Source organism: Hypoxylon trugodes (genome assembly GCF_022578975.1).
Source record: "Hypoxylon trugodes strain CBS 135444 unplaced genomic scaffold F4822scaffold_6, whole genome shotgun sequence".
Lineage (NCBI taxonomy): Eukaryota > Fungi > Ascomycota > Sordariomycetes > Xylariales > Hypoxylaceae > Hypoxylon > Hypoxylon trugodes.
The window spans coordinates 3,062,699-3,080,221 of NW_026250021.1; the positions used below are offsets into that span (position 1 = coordinate 3,062,699).

Sequence of the window (17,523 nt, forward strand, 5' to 3'; positions counted from 1 at the left end):
TCACAACAGTCACTAAATAGAACACAATATAAACAGAAACATACATGATGTGAGCATATATAAGCAGCTAGACTACTAATTATATATTCCAAATATCATAAATTCATATCTAGGATAGCATCATGTAGAGCAACCATAATCATTTGCCCATTACACAAGCTAACACCTTCAAAATCCCTATCGCTAGGAAGCTCATCATACGTACCTAAATGTCCCATAGATATGTAATTCCCATAGAAGCAATAGGCCTTGAGTGAAACCAAACCCAAAACACCGTGATAATAAGGGGTATAAATACACATATCATCCATCCATTCTTCACGGCGTTATCGTCAGTCCCAAAAACCCGAATCATACCTATGATCGAAGTCGAGCTAACAGTCTGTTCTTCCAATTATTCACGATATCATCATGACTTGCCATCTAAGCTTCTTGACTATAGCGAATCCCCAGTCCAACGCGACTGCTAGCATCGCCTCCGCTTCCATATCTCATCTTCTTCGCTGGACTCAAAAGAGCTTCTCGTCGGCTGTCGTTGTTATCTGCAATACCGCTCAACTTACGCTTCTCTGATGCCAACCCGACCTTATTCAAACCAGCAAAGAGTTTTGATTGCAATTTGGCCGACTTCTCGGCAGGAGCTGGTGTACCATCCCGGGATCCTACAGAACTAGCAACTTCGAAGCTCTCGCGGGGGTCACGGCGCAACATTTCGGATGCTGCTTGGCTAGCCTGACTCTCAAAAATTTCCTCGTCCTCTTCTCTTCGTCGGGAGCTTCGCGATCCTTGAGACATGTATGATTGCGTAGCGGCTGCGACCGACTCGAGAGCCGCACGAGCTAGTTCTTCATTGTTGTCGTCGGCAGATATGGTACTTTCTCTACTTTGACGTCCCTTCTTCTGGACCGGTTGCTCTGGGGGGTATCGAGTGTTAACGTATCGAGGTTCGGTTTGGGGGACTAGGTCGACGGATGGGAGCAAAGTCGAATACTCTCCACGAGCACGCGAAGTTGGTGTGGTAGGGAGGGAAGATAAGGATTGCACGCCACGAGTATGTCTCGGGGGAACTCGTAACGCAGGACGATTAGCTGCTACGGGTGTCGACGGTGCACTATTATCGTGGCTTAGAGCTTGAAGGAGAGCAGCAAATCCGGCTTGGTTAGAGTCATTCTCATGCCGAACGTCTCGATGAACGGTGGATTTGGGGGTTTGTCGTGGAGTGGCTCGATACTGCTGAGGTGAAGTAGCTGCAGGGGTTTTGGGTGTTAAGGCCCCGTGAAATGCTCCGCCAGGGCTGCAGAGCATATGAAAATGTTCTCGGTTTTCGCGAATACGATTAAGGAGCATATCACGTTCGTCGATTAAGCTATCGCGCTCTTCGCTCTGTTGTTGAATAAGTTTGGTAGCAGACTTGACACGCTTTTGAAGCGCCTCGTTTTCCTTCAAAACAATTTCATATTGTGCCTGTAGTTCGCGATATTTGACTTGGGTTGACTCGGTAGCGGCATTAAGTTCTCTTCGAGCTTGACGGGAATTCTCCGTCATACGTAATACTTCCACTTCTCGGCGAGTCATGTCATGCTCTACCGCAGCCCTTTTGGCATCTTCGTCAGCTTGCATGCTCAGCAAATTGTACTGCAACTTATGATGAGCCGTCTCCATTTTTAATCTCGCGTTTTCAGCGAGACATGCTTGAACCATAGTACGAAGGTCTTCCGCGGAGGCATCCGTAATTTGGTCCGATGTTGGGACGATAAAATCCGACGCGGAATTACCATCTCGTGCGAGGGTTCGAAGTGCCGAAGCAGGGGGAGAGAATATGTTAGCCCTTTGAGAACTAACATAACCAAGTGGCAATCCAGCGGCACCGTTGGTCTGGGGAACCTGGGACGAGGGAGGCGGTGTCAAAGATGAAGGAATGACCTGGGAAGATGAGTTACGATCATCGTTTAATTCGATCTTGAATGAAGTAGATGGGTCGATAGGTGAATTCGGTCCTTCGGTCGAGGGAATAGATTGTTGCGATAAATGACGGGTACCGGTAGCATCAGGGGGAGTTGAAGGAACGTGGTCGTAGTCAGTCTCTACAACGTCGCCATTTGGACGAGATGTATTAGTATCTGTATCTGCGGACATATTTGCGTTTTAATTGTATAGATCCACGATATTTGGACGATGTATGTTTTTGTGTTTCGTTGTTTCGATAGCAACCATTCAAGGTATAGGTTGGACACAAAGGCGGTAGCGGAGAGAGAGAGCGAGACGTGTAGAGATGATAAGGAGAGGCCTAATTCGGAGAATGCTGCATTTACCCTTTATGAACCAAATCAAAAGGAGTTTGCAAACACCCGAAATAGGGAAGGAGAAGGAGGAGAGGAATAGGAGGGAGTTTGAAAAGGACTTTTTTGACTATCACATCAATGTCCTTATTGGAATGAAAAAATTGGAAAGTGAGATAGGTGAAGAAACGTGAAGGAGAAACGTTTGCGTGGGAGTGGAGAAAAGATATGTGTCTGTGTGATGTGGAAGGTGAATGGTGGACGATGGATAGTGGACAGTGGGCGGTAGATGGGGGGAAAAGTTGGAATCAGTAGCAATAAAATCACCAATTGGTTGCTCCGTCAGGTCCACATAGTGACCCGGCACCTACCTGGAATCCATACCTCTGAGACCTCCCCGTTACCACTGAAGGAATTTTAAAGTTAGTGGAACCCTGGAAATCTTGAAGGCTGGCACGGGGCCCACTCCACTGAAAATCGGAGGCTGAACATCCATACGCTAACCCTAAAGTTACCTAGCAGCTTAGGTACCTTCCAACCTTTCCTTCTGTATTTGGCAAGTAATAAGTGGTCAAAGCACTGGAAGCTTTACATGAAGCTTCACTATAGTCTCTTATGTCTCTTAATCACAAGGATAGAATTCAACGTATATCACTGCAAACCATTCATTATTAGTATAGTACGTATGACTGTTGTTGTTTTTTTCGTACCCCTTTTTACGCCTCCTTTTTTGACAAACTCCATCACGAAGAATGCATTCTCGAATCCATAATTCAACCAACTCCCCCTCCTAAGAAGCCTCGCGCGAAGCCAACCTGGTATCTATAAAACTATACGAATACGCCGCAAAGGTATCGCGTCATGACCACCCAAACAAGACACAACCCCTCGACCAAAAACTTAAGCTTGCGTTGTATATACCGATGTCAACTTATTACTGATTAATCAAGTTCCGAATCCTCTTCTCCTTCTCCTAACTTGGCCTTCCACTCCGCCATCTCTGCAACAGGTACACGGCCTCTAAGCCAACGAAGAGTAGCTTCGGTTCCGCGCTCGAGTACATTCCATCTAGGTACTCGGAATCGATTCCCGGTTACCTCGAATCTCTCCAAGTTTCCAGTACCTCCTAGAAGTCCAATACGAGGATTTAGGTGGGCTATCTCATTATTGCTGGCATCAACTATTTTCATCCCCTTGATAGACTCCGGATCAATATCTTCCAATCGATTGTTGGAGATGAGCAAGATAGTAAGGCTTGGGAAAAACTCTCGCAGAGTCGGGAGTTTGACAATTCTGTTGCATGAGAAGTCTGCTTTTTGTAGGTTTGGCGCGCAAAGATTCGTTGTAAGCGGCGTCAAACTTGTGACGAAATTCGAAGCCAGAGAGAGCTCTCGAAGAGCTGTAAGATCAATAGGTTCCGTTAACCAACTCTCCCCGGTAAGCTGATTATGTGCCATGGAAAGCGATGTAATTGTGTCGGCGAAAAAGGACAACGAGTTCGGGAACTGTGTAAAAGTATTGCGCTGCAGTCGCACTTCACGTACAGTATGGGCTGCTGCGATCTTGGAGCAGACAACCGGGTGTAGCGAAGACGATTGTGTATCCGATCGATCCAATAGGCCACCAGGCTTAATAGGCCATGTCTGACTAGTTAATGTATGAGATCGCGAACGAGCTGGGGAGTGAGGTGCTGAAGTAGGTGGTGTAGCAAAGTCATCAAATTCCGAACGGCTCTCGGTATCTTCTGCACCACTATGCACTGGAGCAGCTGAGAGGGTGTTATCATTGGTAGGTGGAACCACTGAGAATCCATTTCCAAAATTCTCAAGCCCGCCCATTTCAGACTGAGGGATGGGCTCCAACCTCGCTGCTAGCGCATCTTTCAATTGTTCCGTCGTCATAGACGTGAACTTCTTATCCCTCAAAGGATTTCCAGTAATTCGTAGCATTCCTAAAGTATCCATTCGCGCAATCTCCGGGGGCACAATGCGGATGTCATTGCTAGTGAAATCAACATGGCGCAAATTCTCCAACGTTGTGAAACCTTCCGGAAACGCGGCGATACTGTTCTCATCCGCATTGATAGTAAGAAGGCTAGTCCACGAACTCATGTCCGGAATTGATGAGATTCGGTTCATAGATATCGTGAATTGATGAAGAGAAGGCATCTTTAGAGATTGGCCAATGCCTACTATCTGCTGGATTTGATTTGCTGCTACGTCAAAGATCTGAAGCAACGGAAGGCTCTCTACACCGGGCCCTATGAGGGTACCAGAGAGCTTGTTCTTGCGAGCTTGTAGTTCAGTAAGTGGAAGCTTAGAAAAACTTTCGAATGGCAAACTCTCGAACGCGTTCTCATTCAAGTTAAGCATCCGAAGACGCGTTAACTTATCAACACCATCTGGGAGTGATGAAATGTTATTGCCATGAAGATCGAGAATTTCGAGATTCTGGAGGTTCTCAAAGCAATCCACTTCCATCCGACCGTACAGAAGATTATTGCCTAGCTTAAGATCTCGGACTGTAGTTAACTGTGAGATAACTTCTAGGCAGTTGTTTGTAAGTTTATTTGATGACTATTAGATGGTTAGTAGAAGTCATACCAAAGCAAAAAGGGAACAGATGACATACCAAGTTCAGAGACGTCAACAACTGGAGACGCCTTAAACCCATAGGTAGGGCTATTAACATGTTGCCGTGTAGGTCTAGTGACTCCAATCCGCCGAATAGGTTACCCTCGCTATTATCTTCATTGGCGAAATCATTGGGATCTATGTCGGGAAAAATCGCATCGTCAATCGACTCCAATTCATTATCAGCCGCCACAAACCGAGTCAAATCCACACTTTCTGCCCACGATGCACCAGGACGATCCGTCGACTCAGAATCGTACATCTTCAACACCTCTGTTGGAATTTCCTTCAAACCCATAGCCGCAATATTAAGCCTTCCGGTAGTTCTAGCGGTATTAATTCGCAATTGCATTACTTTGCGATTTGTATCCTCGAACTTTTGTTGACCAAAAGGATCATCAGATAGACCAAAATCAAATGTCGTATCAGTAGGGACGACAGGTGCTTCATCTACATCAGGTATCTTGGTGCTCGAGACTTGTCGAGATGCAGCACGCTTCGCGGCTTTCGCTTTTGCGATTTGATCTCGTAGCGCGGCAGACGACTTTCTAGGTGTAGATACCGGCGCTTCTTCAATAGAGTCCACCGTCAGCGCCGTAGAAGCAGTAGAAGCACTCGATAAGTTACGCCCATCATTAGATGTGCTAGATGATTTGGCCGACGCGAGCGAAGCTTTACGGGAAGGGCTAGGCGGTACTTCCGGTAATTGTTTGTCCAGTGACGCCAAGGATGGTTTTCTATACAAATTGTTCATTGAAGCTCTCGATTTCAATGGGCGGGCGGTAGCTGTTTTAGACCCTAATTTTGACATGGAAGGATCCAAACGCTTATCTGGACTTGGTGAAGAGGGCCCTACCGAAGCTGATAGCGAAGATCTGGAAGGGACCTTGTTCAAACTAGGCCTTGAAGCGAAACTTGAAGTAGCCCTGCCAGCTGGTGTCCTAGAATTGATAGCAGAAGCCCTCTTCGTCGGAGTACCTAGCACGGTCGATAAAGGCGGCTTATAAGTATTCGTAGACGCCCGGAAGTTTGTATAGCTGTCCTGTTGACCCGAACTTGACCCTGGCCTACTAAGAGATCTTGCAGATCGTATGGTGGAAGCATCAGATTGATAGCTGGAACCTGGTCTCGAGCTCGGCCTTGATCTTGACCCTACACTGCCCTTAGATTGTGGCCGTCCAGGCGGATCCATCTCGAAGAAGTTGCTACCACGTCGTTTGAAGGCGGGGGAGGATGGCAGCTGAGCAAGTGTCTCAATTGTTCTCTCGGAGAGTGACGGGCGAGGTCTTCTTGGTTGCGATTGTAGGTTATCGAAAGTAAGGCCTTCGTCGGCAGACCTTGTTAGTTGTGGAAGCGAATCAACTGCAAAATCGTCATCGTCATCTTCTACTGGCGAGAACGTCCCTCCGGTTGAAGTAGTGGGAGAGGCTTGAGAAAGTTGGCCTGACGGTCGTCTTCTAGGCACCAGGGGCTTCTTAAAAGGATCAGGACGAGCATCTCGGCTTTCCTGTATAGTTGCTGGTTTCGCCCCACGCGATGCGCTCCTATTCCTCGAGCTGAGATCTCGACGATTGGTCTGCGAGCTTACGGGAGGTGCGCTGGACTTCTGAGTCTTGCGAACCGTTGATGTAGTGCTCAATTGCTCTTTAGAAGGTGCTGGTCGTAACCGGGGGTTTCGGACAGTATTGGTAGGTGCAGGTTGGGTCGATCGTCCGCGTGTCGGTTCGACGGGTGGTTGAGCCTTAGCAGAAGAGGAAGTTGTAGGAGCAAATACACTAGATCGAGGCATAGGAAGACGTGATGTCGGTCTGGGTAAAGCGCTAGATCTATTACCAGCAGAGTTGCCAGTTGAACGTTTTTCGTCCATTTTGACGGTTGAACTTGAGTCAAGATAACGAGTGCATCGGCGTGAATGAAATTCCCCTTATACTTTTATGCTTGAGGCTAGCGAATGAGCGACGATAACAACCGTGGGCAAAGACGGCGTCATAAGTGATGAGCCCGTATAATAAAGAAGTTGATACAACCACAACAACCAAGCTGTACAAGGGGGAAAGGAGAGGAGGGGAAGGGACCGTTGTAAGAAGATTAGAAAGAAGAAGAAAAAATCCCAAAAGACGTAAAGACCCAAAGTCAATATTGGACAAAGTTCGGATTATTATTACAAACCTTGCTTTATTTCAATGTTGGACAGGGTTGAAGGAGGCACGACCAATGGATGATAGGAGGCTGACAAGCAAGAAGCAGCTTTCCTTGGTCAGAAGGTCAAAGCGCCTGTTAATTGATGCTGGGCAATTGGGGGGGATTTAGGTGCTTCTTTCCCTTCTGTATTTTGATTTTTGGTTGTTCACTTCCCAAAAAGACGGGCCGCTAGGGGACCTCCGTTAGCTTGGGTAGCCTATAGGTACATATGTACTTAGCTTACTGCACATTGTGACCAGCAATTGCTTCCGGCGACGCTAAACTCGTACTAAACTGGTGCTAATTTGTTCGAAAGCTAACGCGTTAACGACGTAATAAACATTTGTAAGGGTGGGGTATGCCGTACCCCAGCAACCCGATTTCCCAATGCCGCTAGCTTCTCGCCCGAACCCTTTAGTTCCCCTTGCAGATTAGAGATACATCCATGACTTACATCTTCCCCCTTGGAAAGAGCCCTTGGGAAGCACTGGAAACCCTGAAGAAACTCGAAAACTCCGAGGACCGATTGAACATAAAAGGTTCATCTCGGTCGCATGCAGATAGATAGATTTAAGATTATTAAACAACTCTATACGGTTTCTATAGTGTCACTACATAGAAATGTAGTGAGACATTATTAAAGAATCTCAGCCTTATAATTAATATTTTCAAAAGTATTTACAGAATATCTAAGTATTGAGTAAGTTGTTGAATTACTTACCTGCAGTACTTCCTACCTCCTATTTGATAATTTAAGGGGTCGTGACTTGACAAGAATAACAACAATAAAACAGTGAAGAGAACTTCTATTGGGCAAGACGGTTATGTATGTAACCTCGAGATGCACAAACTTCGGGTTGACTCGATAACCTTTGAAGGGATTCCCATGCAATGCGACCTCTTTTGCATGTGTTAATCTTGACCCGTCTTATTTGTGGTAGTTTTCATCCGATCTCTAATGGTACTAGTAGTATACTATGCTATACTATGCAAGCCACATAGATTTCTAATTTCCAATTCCTTATATTATTTATCTTGCATTGCCATGTCATCCTTTATTCTTTTCACTAGACAAACTTGTACACCCATACCAAAATTACAGCCCAAATAACTCTCGGAGTAGTGACAGTAAGAAACTCCGACAAGTTAACATCCGATATATTATGTCTTAGTTTATTCCGGATATCGAACTCAACTCTACGTTACTAATGTCAATGACACTCACATTCATTGAATAGCTCATTAACTATTTCTGCGTAATAGCTTAATAACCACGCCATCAGAATCTACAGCCCAACGAAGGGTATCGTTCGAGTCGGCAACGTAGCCATTATACCGGCTATGGGAATTCTATCTAGAGCCTAGAACATTAGAAACAATATAGGTACCTAGGTGCATGTAGATCACAAATGTCTTGGAAAGATAGACGAGGTTTTGATGATGGTGGTGCCACATGTAGAATGAAAGCCAACCAAACCCCCAACCCGCCGTCTTATGTCTCAATAACGCTGATGTGGTTTGTTCGGAGTTGCCATGATATCATCGACTATAAGCCACCCTCACAGATCCAATCATTCCATCGTAACACGTAAGCATCCGGACTGTAGTCCGATATACGTTACGGGCGGAAAGCTGATAGAATATGCCGAATGTATATTTTCTGCAAAGCATAGACAACGACGAAGACGCGACGGGAAACAAAAAATCAGGTGCTAGGGACTTTATAAGAAGTCATTTCTGTATATTCTCTCCCAAATAAGATATTGCAACCACTACGCATACATGGAGATGTGGGATAAATAGATCTAAATCACCCAACCTATGAGATTTGCAGTCAATTGACCTCCCATGCGATACCCACCTCCAGCCCAACTGCCGAGATTAGAAAGTTTCCGTTAGCAAATAATTCAAATAAAAGATGAGCCCCGTGCCAATTATATAACGAGAAGATTGAGAAGGTCTTCATATGATATATAATAAAGCAATTACATTGATGCATTGGGAGTCCTGGACAATTGAATGAAGTTTTCAATGTGTGGGGAGGGGGAAATTGACGAAGAATACCTAATAATCATTTGATCCAGTGATGTAATGAAGATACATTCGCGGCCTTGTGACGATGAGTTATTGCTAAAATAAATTCGCAATATGTCAATGGTAGGAAGTTTGTAAAAGATGCAGTTTTTTTCGTCCTTGATATGTGTTTGCCTTGGGGGGCAGTAAGCCAGTAAAATCATATAACAAAGGGGATACCTCTTAACATATTCATATTAAATCCAAGGTATTGGGAATCTCTGTGTTTCCTCGAAGCTTCAAGTAGAAACAATGTATAATCTCGGTGAAACTTGTGTAATCACCTACCTAGGCAGGTAGGTAAGAATCGACGTCGTGTGCTACCCAGGTACTGGTTCATGGTGCTTGAAGGGCGCTCGAAGCCACTGTATTCCGTAACACTAGTCGCATATGACACGTAAGAAATTGATGCAAAGATGACCAAATGAATATTTATGATGAAAATTCTAGGTAAATGCCCCTATTTTAATATTGAATCAATAATATCTGAGTAGTAGTTGAATCTTACGTATGGATAAGTAACTGGATTACATCTAAAATGTCATGTATGAATAATGGAATATGATGCGACGATCTACCAAGGATCTCAATCGGAGGGTATCAGTGGCGCCGCCATTGTAACCAACAGGAATACTGAAGCGACCAGTCATCCCTTTATAACCCATTCTGTGAAGTTACTTTACACGACGATCATCGCAAACTACCCGCATTGCGTAGGCTATTCTTGGGTTTCGGGTAAATATCCATGTCGGATCGGTCGCCTAATATGGTAGGAAGTAATATGTTATATGGTTATAAAGACCAGATCTTGCTGCTCCTCACTGAGAAGTCTAGGGAAATGCTCGTTTGTAGTCGTCGGATCATCTCATAATGCAACTATCGTCTCTCGTTCTATTTGTGTTATCCTCCTCGGGTGCGCTGGCGGCCAAGCACTTCCATGTGCCGGAGCCAGCCCGAGTGCGCGACGAACCCACAGCGACGGCCTGCACATCTTCGGCTCTCAGCACCACTACTACTATCAACAGAGGAGGCGAAGGAATTTGGGTAGTGAGGCCAAATATAACGGATTTGCACGAACTATACAGGTTTAGACAGGCCGACTGGCTCAACAACAACCACACACAAGTACTCGATACGTGCGGTAGTATTTGCTTAAAGGGCAACGATACGGCCGACCCGGGCACCTGGCAGCCTAGTCGGCAGTACTTCCAAGGCGGGTTTGTCAATACTCCAGGAGGAGATCCACCGGATCATATCCTATGGCAATGCGCGTGTTATGACCGAGCCGTGACAATGGACGATCTTGTTCCCGGTGGAGGGGTTTGGAATAATGCAAACCCAGGTAGCGGAACCAGTAAGTCCAGCCCGGTTACATCATTTAGCCATCTCGATACATCTGTTAACTCCGCGTTCTTAGTAATCAACCGAGCCTGTTAAATAGACGGTCTACAAACGTGGCGTGCGTGTGTGTACCTAAGACAGTGAAATTCCTGCAACCCTTTCGACCGGTTTCCTTCTATTAATATATGATGAGTCGGATTATCTGAACCACTATTCATATTGTCTCAAACAGAATAGTCTCACTGGTACGAAGCGAGGGTAAATCCTGCGTGGTCATCAATATTATGATGGGTTAGGTATTTAAGACTTCTTTTTATCTTATTTCCGAATGCCACGGACCTATCAATCCAACAAGGGCCCGTATCTTCTTATCGCGACAAGATGTGACGGCGTTTACATTGACTGGTGAACCGAATATCTCCTAAATTGAATTAATACCTAACGGATACCTTGTTATTGGTCTTTGGCAAGGCTTGACGACTTTGATGTAGACACAAAGTTGCCAAAGGATGGTTCCGGTGGAAGCAATGGTGTTTGGATGGTATACGTGTTTCTGTCATTTCTCTTCTGCAGGCTACCGTCAGGCCTCCTGCCTTTTAGAGGCGGAACCAACAACGGGAACCAAACGGACGAGGATAGAGAGCACGTCCCTACCCCCAAGGCTTAGGAGCTTCACATGGCCGCGAAAATGCCTAGATCCTGAAACTGCGTCCTGCTGCCTTCCATTTTAAACGGCCTGCCTTATTTCTAGCAACGCATTAATGAAAACGCGTAGAATTACGTAGAAACACGGCACTTGGTAAGCTTTCAATAAGAAGAGTACCCTTCTAAGATCAAATACCCAAATATTTCTCTACAAGTTATCGGACTAGGATAATTACGTCCTACTCCAATACCTAACATAATAATACACCCAACTAGACACTTAGGTGATCTCCGAGCCTCGCGAATTCAGCTCATAGCCAAAATGGTGCTCGCCTTCAGCACAGAGTCCCTTAACGGGCTCTGCTCTGATGACCAACTTGAACTTCTGGACGCCATCGACCATCTACGCCTTCAGGGAATCGACCATTACATCTCTCTGCCACAAATCATCGTGTGTGGTGATCAGTCTTCGGGGAAGAGCTCCGTGCTTGAAGCTATATCAGGTGTTCCTTTTCCCGTCAAGAGTAATCTCTGCACCTGTTTCCCAACAGAATTAGTCCTCCGACGAACGCCCGAGACTGGAGTAACTGTCTCCATCGTTCCCGATTCTTCCTATAACTCAACTGAGAATGGCCTTCATAAATTTCATGAGGAGCTCGACGGATTTGAAGGGTTCCCCGACCTCGTCGAAAAAGCTAAGGTGGCCATGGGAATCACAACTTTAGGCAAAGCCTTCTCAAAAGATCGCCTTCGCGTCGAGATCACAGGACCCGACCGTCCTCATCTCACAATCATCGACATGCCAGGTCTCATTCACTCAGAAACGAAGACACAAAGCAAGACAGATGTTAGACTTGTTCGACAAGTGGTGAGGTCATATATGAAACAGCCTCGAAGCATCATACTAGCTGTCGTTTCCGCCAAGAACGACTTTGCGAACCAAGCGGTCCTCAACTTTGCCCGAGAGGTAGACGAGAGAGGGAGTAGAACCATGGGTGTGATCACTAAGCCAGACTGTCTGGTTGAAGGATCCGGAAGTGAAAAAGCCTTTATTTCCTTGGCGAGAAATAATCAAGTCAATTTCGACCTCGGTTGGCACGTTCTCAAAAACCTTGACTCGGAGACTCAAAAGGGCTCTTCACTCCTAAACCAGCGAAATGTCGAGGAAGCTCGATTTTTCTCCAGGGGTGCCTGGAAAGAACTTCCCCCATCCATGTTAGGGATCAACGAGCTCAGAAAACGGCTTAGTGATGTGTTGCTCAAACAAATCGCCTTCGAGCTGCCGAGTCTCATTCGCGAAATTGAATCGGGCTTAGATGAATCGCGCGAGAAGCTTAAGGAGCTTGGAGAACCGCGACGTACTTACGACGAGCAGCGGCTTCAGCTCCTCCAAGTCAGCCAAGGTTTTCAATCTCTTGTTGAGGGCTCTGTCAGCGGGTCGTATGACGATCCCTTCTTCGAGGACGCCCAATCAGATAAGGGATATGAACAGCGAATTCGTTCGGTAATTCAAAACATGAATAAGGAGTTCGCCGATGAAATTACGGCACATGGCCACCGACGTGAAGTTGGAAGCAAGTCCCAGACGCCAGATCAAAATCCAGAATACGTCACGAGGGAAGTTTTCCTCGACCATGTCCAGAGCATGATGCAAAGGACTCGAGGCCAAGAGCTACCAGGGATATTTAGTCCTCTTGTCGTAGCTGACCTATTTAGGCAGCAATCTTCTCCATGGGAGGAGATCGCACGGGGTCACGTCAAGAAGGCCTGGGACTCAGCTGTGAAATTCCTCGAATTGGTCATTGAGCATGTCGCAGACCCATCGATTAGCAATTCTCTTCTTGAAAAAGTGATCCGGCCTGCCTTGAAAACGTTACTTACGGATGCTGAAGTTAAGACTGCTGAGTTGCTAAAATCTCACCATCGTGTCCATCCGATTACCTACAACCAGGAGTACGCGGAGACTATTCATTTCCCCGGCAGTCACTCCAGGGAGGAAATATCCAACATTGTTCGCAGTTTCTTTGGCTTGTCTAGTATCAGCAATGGGAATCAATACTTGAACAACAATAATTATAATCTTAGCAGGCTTGTTGACAATCTATCTAAGCGGGTTGAACCTACTACCGAACGACTTGCAGCCTCTGAAGCACTTGACCGCATGCTCGCGTATTACTATGTCAGTGTTACTTCTTCAAAGCATGCCTACCTAGGTATAATAAATGATAACGGCTAATAATACTCCTAATCTAGATTGCCTTGAAACGTTTTATTGACGGTATCGCTATTGAGGTCATCGAGCAAAAGATTCTTGTTCCTCTCTCCGATATCCTTTCCCCCGTAGCTGTCTTCAAGATGCCGGCGAAGGTAGCAGATCTCATCGCTGGCGAGTCGTGGGAAAGCCGATCGAAGCGACAGGACTTAACTAAGAAGATCGATGTTCTGCGAGAAGGGCTAGGTACATGCGAACGATTTGTCAGTTCGAGACTAAAGGGTAAGAAATTGATCGCCTAAGTATACTTTGGTTAACCCCGAAGCTGATCTTTGATATCTATAGATGAACAAAATTCTCAGCAGGAAGAGGCTGCAGGCGAAGACCTAGATACTAGTGATTTATCTGTGGGGATCCCGACTGCGAGCGACACGGAGGAGGCTGGGGTTGTTTGATTAAATCGGAAAATGCAGTTGATGCTTGGGTGGGAGCGATGTGTCTGTTTCTTCATGGGCACCCACCTCAGTTGCGCATACGGAAACCTGGCGTCTTTCCACACCCTCGCAAATAAATTCACACATTCTACGGGCGTATTGTGTTAAACCTTGATTGAGAGGTAGATGGCAGCTAGACAGACACTCCCAGAATTGGTCCCGGCTTATTGGGTAGGAACCTAAGTAGATGACTAAATACCTAGTTAGGTGCCGAACACTTGTTCTCCTATAAAGGCCTGTTTGATAACGCTCTGTCAATGGTTTACGATGTTGTATGTTCTGATTTCCACGCCGAATTACAGACCATGTTCGAGCCAACCATAGGTATCGTATATCCTAGAATCTTGATGCAAGTTAAGCAAGCCCGATAAGACGACATTAATGTATATTTTGAGGGGACGTCATTTGGGCTAGTCGAAGCTCCCATTTTCATCTCGCGATGATCTGAAGCACTGCAATGGTATCTCCACTAAACCATCAGGGCTATCAATAATTCAAACCCCTACTAACCGAGTTATACCATTCACTAACGAGTCCTACACATTATAAGTATTTATTTAATATTATTAACAAGCAGCTATCTGCTAAATCATTACAAATGATGTATGTACGTATATGCTCCCAGCCAATGTTGATGAACTGGCACCCAATAATGCAACAACCAAGCTACGCAAACCCTCCACTCTAGTGGTATTGCCAGTCTAGTTTCATTCCAGTCTGTAAATCAATCAATCTCGATTTCAAATCGACTCAGCCATGCCTCAAGATGCTCCCATTTTTTTCATGCCGTTGTGAATCATATGCGTGTAATGCGTCGCCAATTACCAAAATATGCGTGGATATAATAAAACTTAGAGAAGAAAAAAAAGATTAAAAAGAGAAAAATCAAAATGGGTATAACAACGCCTCGACCATGCGGATGCAATAACGTGATCCTCCAATTCGTTTTCTGTCGTCGCGTGAGTTCATTCGTCGTCAATTATCGGCCAAAAAGCCATCCCATCTTCTTGCCACCATTGCTTCCCTTTTCTTCTGCCTCGTCGCAATCAAGCTCCAATCGATACCGTCTGACGCTTCCAGAGTCATCATCGAACCCAACCCGTCGGTTTGCCTTGGGTACGAAACAGTCCGGGACCACATGCTTCATGAACCATCCCTTTACACCACGGCTTGCGGCGTCGATAGCGGCATATTCGAGGCGCCGAGTGTGATCGCTTGTCCAATAATGGGTAGTCTGTGGTGGTGGGGGATATGACGGACCGGCATCATCAGTATCAATGCCCTCATCTATACTTCCCGAAAGCGATTCCGGTGGCGGAAAGTAGTAATATGTGGTGGGCTGTTGATTCGATTGGCTCGAGTGCGGAGGTTGCGTACTTAGTCGTCTTACTTGCGGGTTCGGAGTTGATTTTGCGGCACGGCGGGCTGAAGGCCTGGTTCGTGTTCGTGCTTGGGAGGAACTCGTATAGATACCAGAATTGCGTCGTTGGGAAGATCGGGACGCAATGGACTTAGACCTAGGATGTATCGACTCGTAGCCTGAATCATGGCGAAGTATGGGTTTGAATTCAAACTTGTCCTCCTTACGGGAAGGCATCTGTTTCTCAACGGTAACAGACGTTGATCGAGGCTCATATAGCTCGATATCATGGAAAGAATGGTATGTGGTATCAGACGCAGCGACACTAGTAGCCGATTGAGATCGATATAAATTTGTGGATACCGGAGTTAACCGTGACATCTTGCCAAGTTCCACCGTCACCTAGGTCCTATGTATTATTGACTGAATCTCGAATTCCCCAGTTGAACCTTTGGCATTGGAGAGGAAGGAAATAAATGTGTTGTAGCGAATGTGCAAATAACTTCTTTTTAAAAAGTGTGGTGGTAGATATCGTGGATAGGAGCGTTGCTCCGGTGAAATAGAAAATGCAGTAGGGGTTGTCGGGGAATTAGAAACAAATTGCGGTCTGTATCCAAATTATTCCAAAATGGAGATAATGTGTGAGAACCCAATCTGCAGAAGACGGTCAAGATAGTGTCAAGTGGATACAAGTGAATCTTCCCATGTATGCGGACCGGTGAAATAGTAGTCGTGCCGCAGGTGAGCGTGGTTTGGGACCAGTGACAAGACGCTATTTCCAGCAAGCAATAGGGTACTTTTCCCACAATGCAGGTCTGTAAGACGCAAAGGATGGCGTGGATTGTCTTGCAATCAGAGAATTTGTATGAGAGAACGACAAATGTAAATAATTGGTAATTTGTATGCCTGTGTGTGTATGTATGTGTATATGTGTATATGCAGTGCGGATATACCCATACACTGCAGTGACTAGGGTCCAAACCGGATGTAAATGTTCGTGAGATGATACACACGGTATGAAAAATAAAGAATAGTATGCGAAAAACAGAAGCTCGAAACGATCGACAACCTTGATTTCGCCCCTCAGTCGTAGAGCGGCCCTACAGGGCTAAGGATATGTTTATTGAATGTTTTTATTTTTCTCTCTTTCAAAAATTTGTTGAGTGAAGAAGCGGTCTGGCGTCGCTTGACTCGTTTTGGAACCAGAGGCAATTATCGTGACCGGCGTAAAACCCCGCTGTGCACCAAGGACCCCACGTCGTTTGCCGTCGTTGGTTGTACTCTGGACGGAGTGGAATACGGGGAGCGGCGTACTAGACGAAAAAGATCGTGGGGCCTGGCTAAGTGGCGTAGAAGCTTGGGAATCGCTGGAATCGTTGAAGAAAAAAACAGGGCGACTTAAAACCCGTGGGGACGGTATTAATGATGATGGGCAACGATGATATGAGGGGAAGAAATATCCCTTAAATATCTTAACATAAGAATATGAAGAAGAAAAACCGACTGGGTTTTCCATTTATTTTTGTCGCTAAGCGCTTATATGCCGCCGTGCCTCGTGGCTATCCGAACAGGAAGATCGTAGCCCTTGCATTCAATGTGCATGCAGACAGGCAGACCACAACGGAACGGGATGTCCCTAGTCTTGTAAGATTCTGACGATAATAACTAGGTAGTGGTGGTTGATGGGTTGGGTATGCATACCTTTGTACGTAGGTAGGTATAATCCGATGTCGCTGACGATGGCTATGAACATACATACCACATACATAAAATGCTATGTAAAATGATACCCTTGAACCCCAACCTAATTGGCGAGATTTGGGCTGGGCTTGGCAAGTGGATAGTCAGTCCCACGATGAACTAGGGGGTTTTTAAGAAGAGGGGTTGATGAGTTGATGAACAGACGAGCAGACGAGATGATGTACCGATGAAAATTGATGGAAAGAAAATTGTCGATGAGATAGATCAGGCATTCGTGAAAGCATTTAGTATAATTATCAACTTTGACTTGTTATGTCCCTGTCACTATATTCAGCTGCTTAATAGAAGGATCGGACTTTCACATGCTTCCATTTTTTTCTTGCTTGGTTCTGCCCTTCCAATGCTTCTTCCCTGCCGTGCCATGTCGACAAGACAAGAAACAGAGACTGGGGTGGCGTGGCTCTCGATCTCGCGCGTCACAAGGGTGGCTTGGGTTGTCTATCATGAGCTGTATTTGGTAGCATCACCTGGCGCAGTTTCTACCAATCGTCTTGGGTTCATGTCACTCAGCTTGTCCGCCCAGCCAATAATGGCACGTCGCGTA

The 17,523-nt window shown here is 45.8% G+C and overlaps 5 protein-coding genes across 5 annotated transcripts; 2 read left to right on the forward strand and 3 right to left on the reverse strand.

The window, feature by feature from the left end:
• Positions 1 to 8: 8 nt before the first annotated feature.
• F4822DRAFT_408516 (uncharacterized protein) lies at positions 9 to 2,679 on the reverse strand. The gene has a single exon (XM_051458578.1). It carries the CDS (start codon positions 2,134 to 2,136, stop codon positions 424 to 426), a length of 1,713 nt encoding a protein of 570 aa, XP_051313847.1. The 5' UTR covers positions 2,137 to 2,679; the 3' UTR covers positions 9 to 423.
• Positions 2,680 to 3,135: 456 nt separating this feature from the next.
• F4822DRAFT_301391 (uncharacterized protein) lies at positions 3,136 to 6,984 on the reverse strand. Its single transcript, XM_051455182.1, has 2 exons — positions 4,911 to 6,984; positions 3,136 to 4,855 (listed from the first exon to the last, which is right to left on the reverse strand). The coding sequence occupies exons 1-2, from the start codon at positions 6,777 to 6,779 to the stop codon at positions 3,221 to 3,223; spliced, it is 3,504 nt and encodes a 1,167-aa protein (XP_051313848.1). The 5' UTR covers positions 6,780 to 6,984; the 3' UTR covers positions 3,136 to 3,220.
• A 2,626-nt stretch (positions 6,985 to 9,610) lies between these two features.
• F4822DRAFT_301401 (uncharacterized protein) lies at positions 9,611 to 10,978 on the forward strand. Its single transcript, XM_051455184.1, has 2 exons — positions 9,611 to 10,520; positions 10,584 to 10,978. Exons 1-2 carry the CDS (start codon positions 10,037 to 10,039, stop codon positions 10,601 to 10,603), a joined length of 504 nt encoding a protein of 167 aa, XP_051313849.1. The 5' UTR covers positions 9,611 to 10,036; the 3' UTR covers positions 10,604 to 10,978.
• Positions 10,979 to 11,474: 496 nt separating this feature from the next.
• On the forward strand, positions 11,475 to 13,819 carry F4822DRAFT_437803 (dynamin family protein; the record flags this gene model as incomplete). Its single annotated transcript, XM_051462444.1, has 3 exons — positions 11,475 to 13,331; positions 13,406 to 13,646; positions 13,710 to 13,819. The coding sequence occupies 3 exons, from the start codon at positions 11,475 to 11,477 to the stop codon at positions 13,817 to 13,819; spliced, it is 2,208 nt and encodes a 735-aa protein (XP_051313850.1).
• A 582-nt stretch (positions 13,820 to 14,401) lies between these two features.
• Positions 14,402 to 15,752, reverse strand: F4822DRAFT_408524 (uncharacterized protein). Its single transcript, XM_051458579.1, has one exon. The coding sequence runs from the start codon at positions 15,597 to 15,599 to the stop codon at positions 14,838 to 14,840; it is 762 nt and encodes a 253-aa protein (XP_051313851.1). The 5' UTR covers positions 15,600 to 15,752; the 3' UTR covers positions 14,402 to 14,837.
• Positions 15,753 to 17,523: the final 1,771 nt, after the last annotated feature.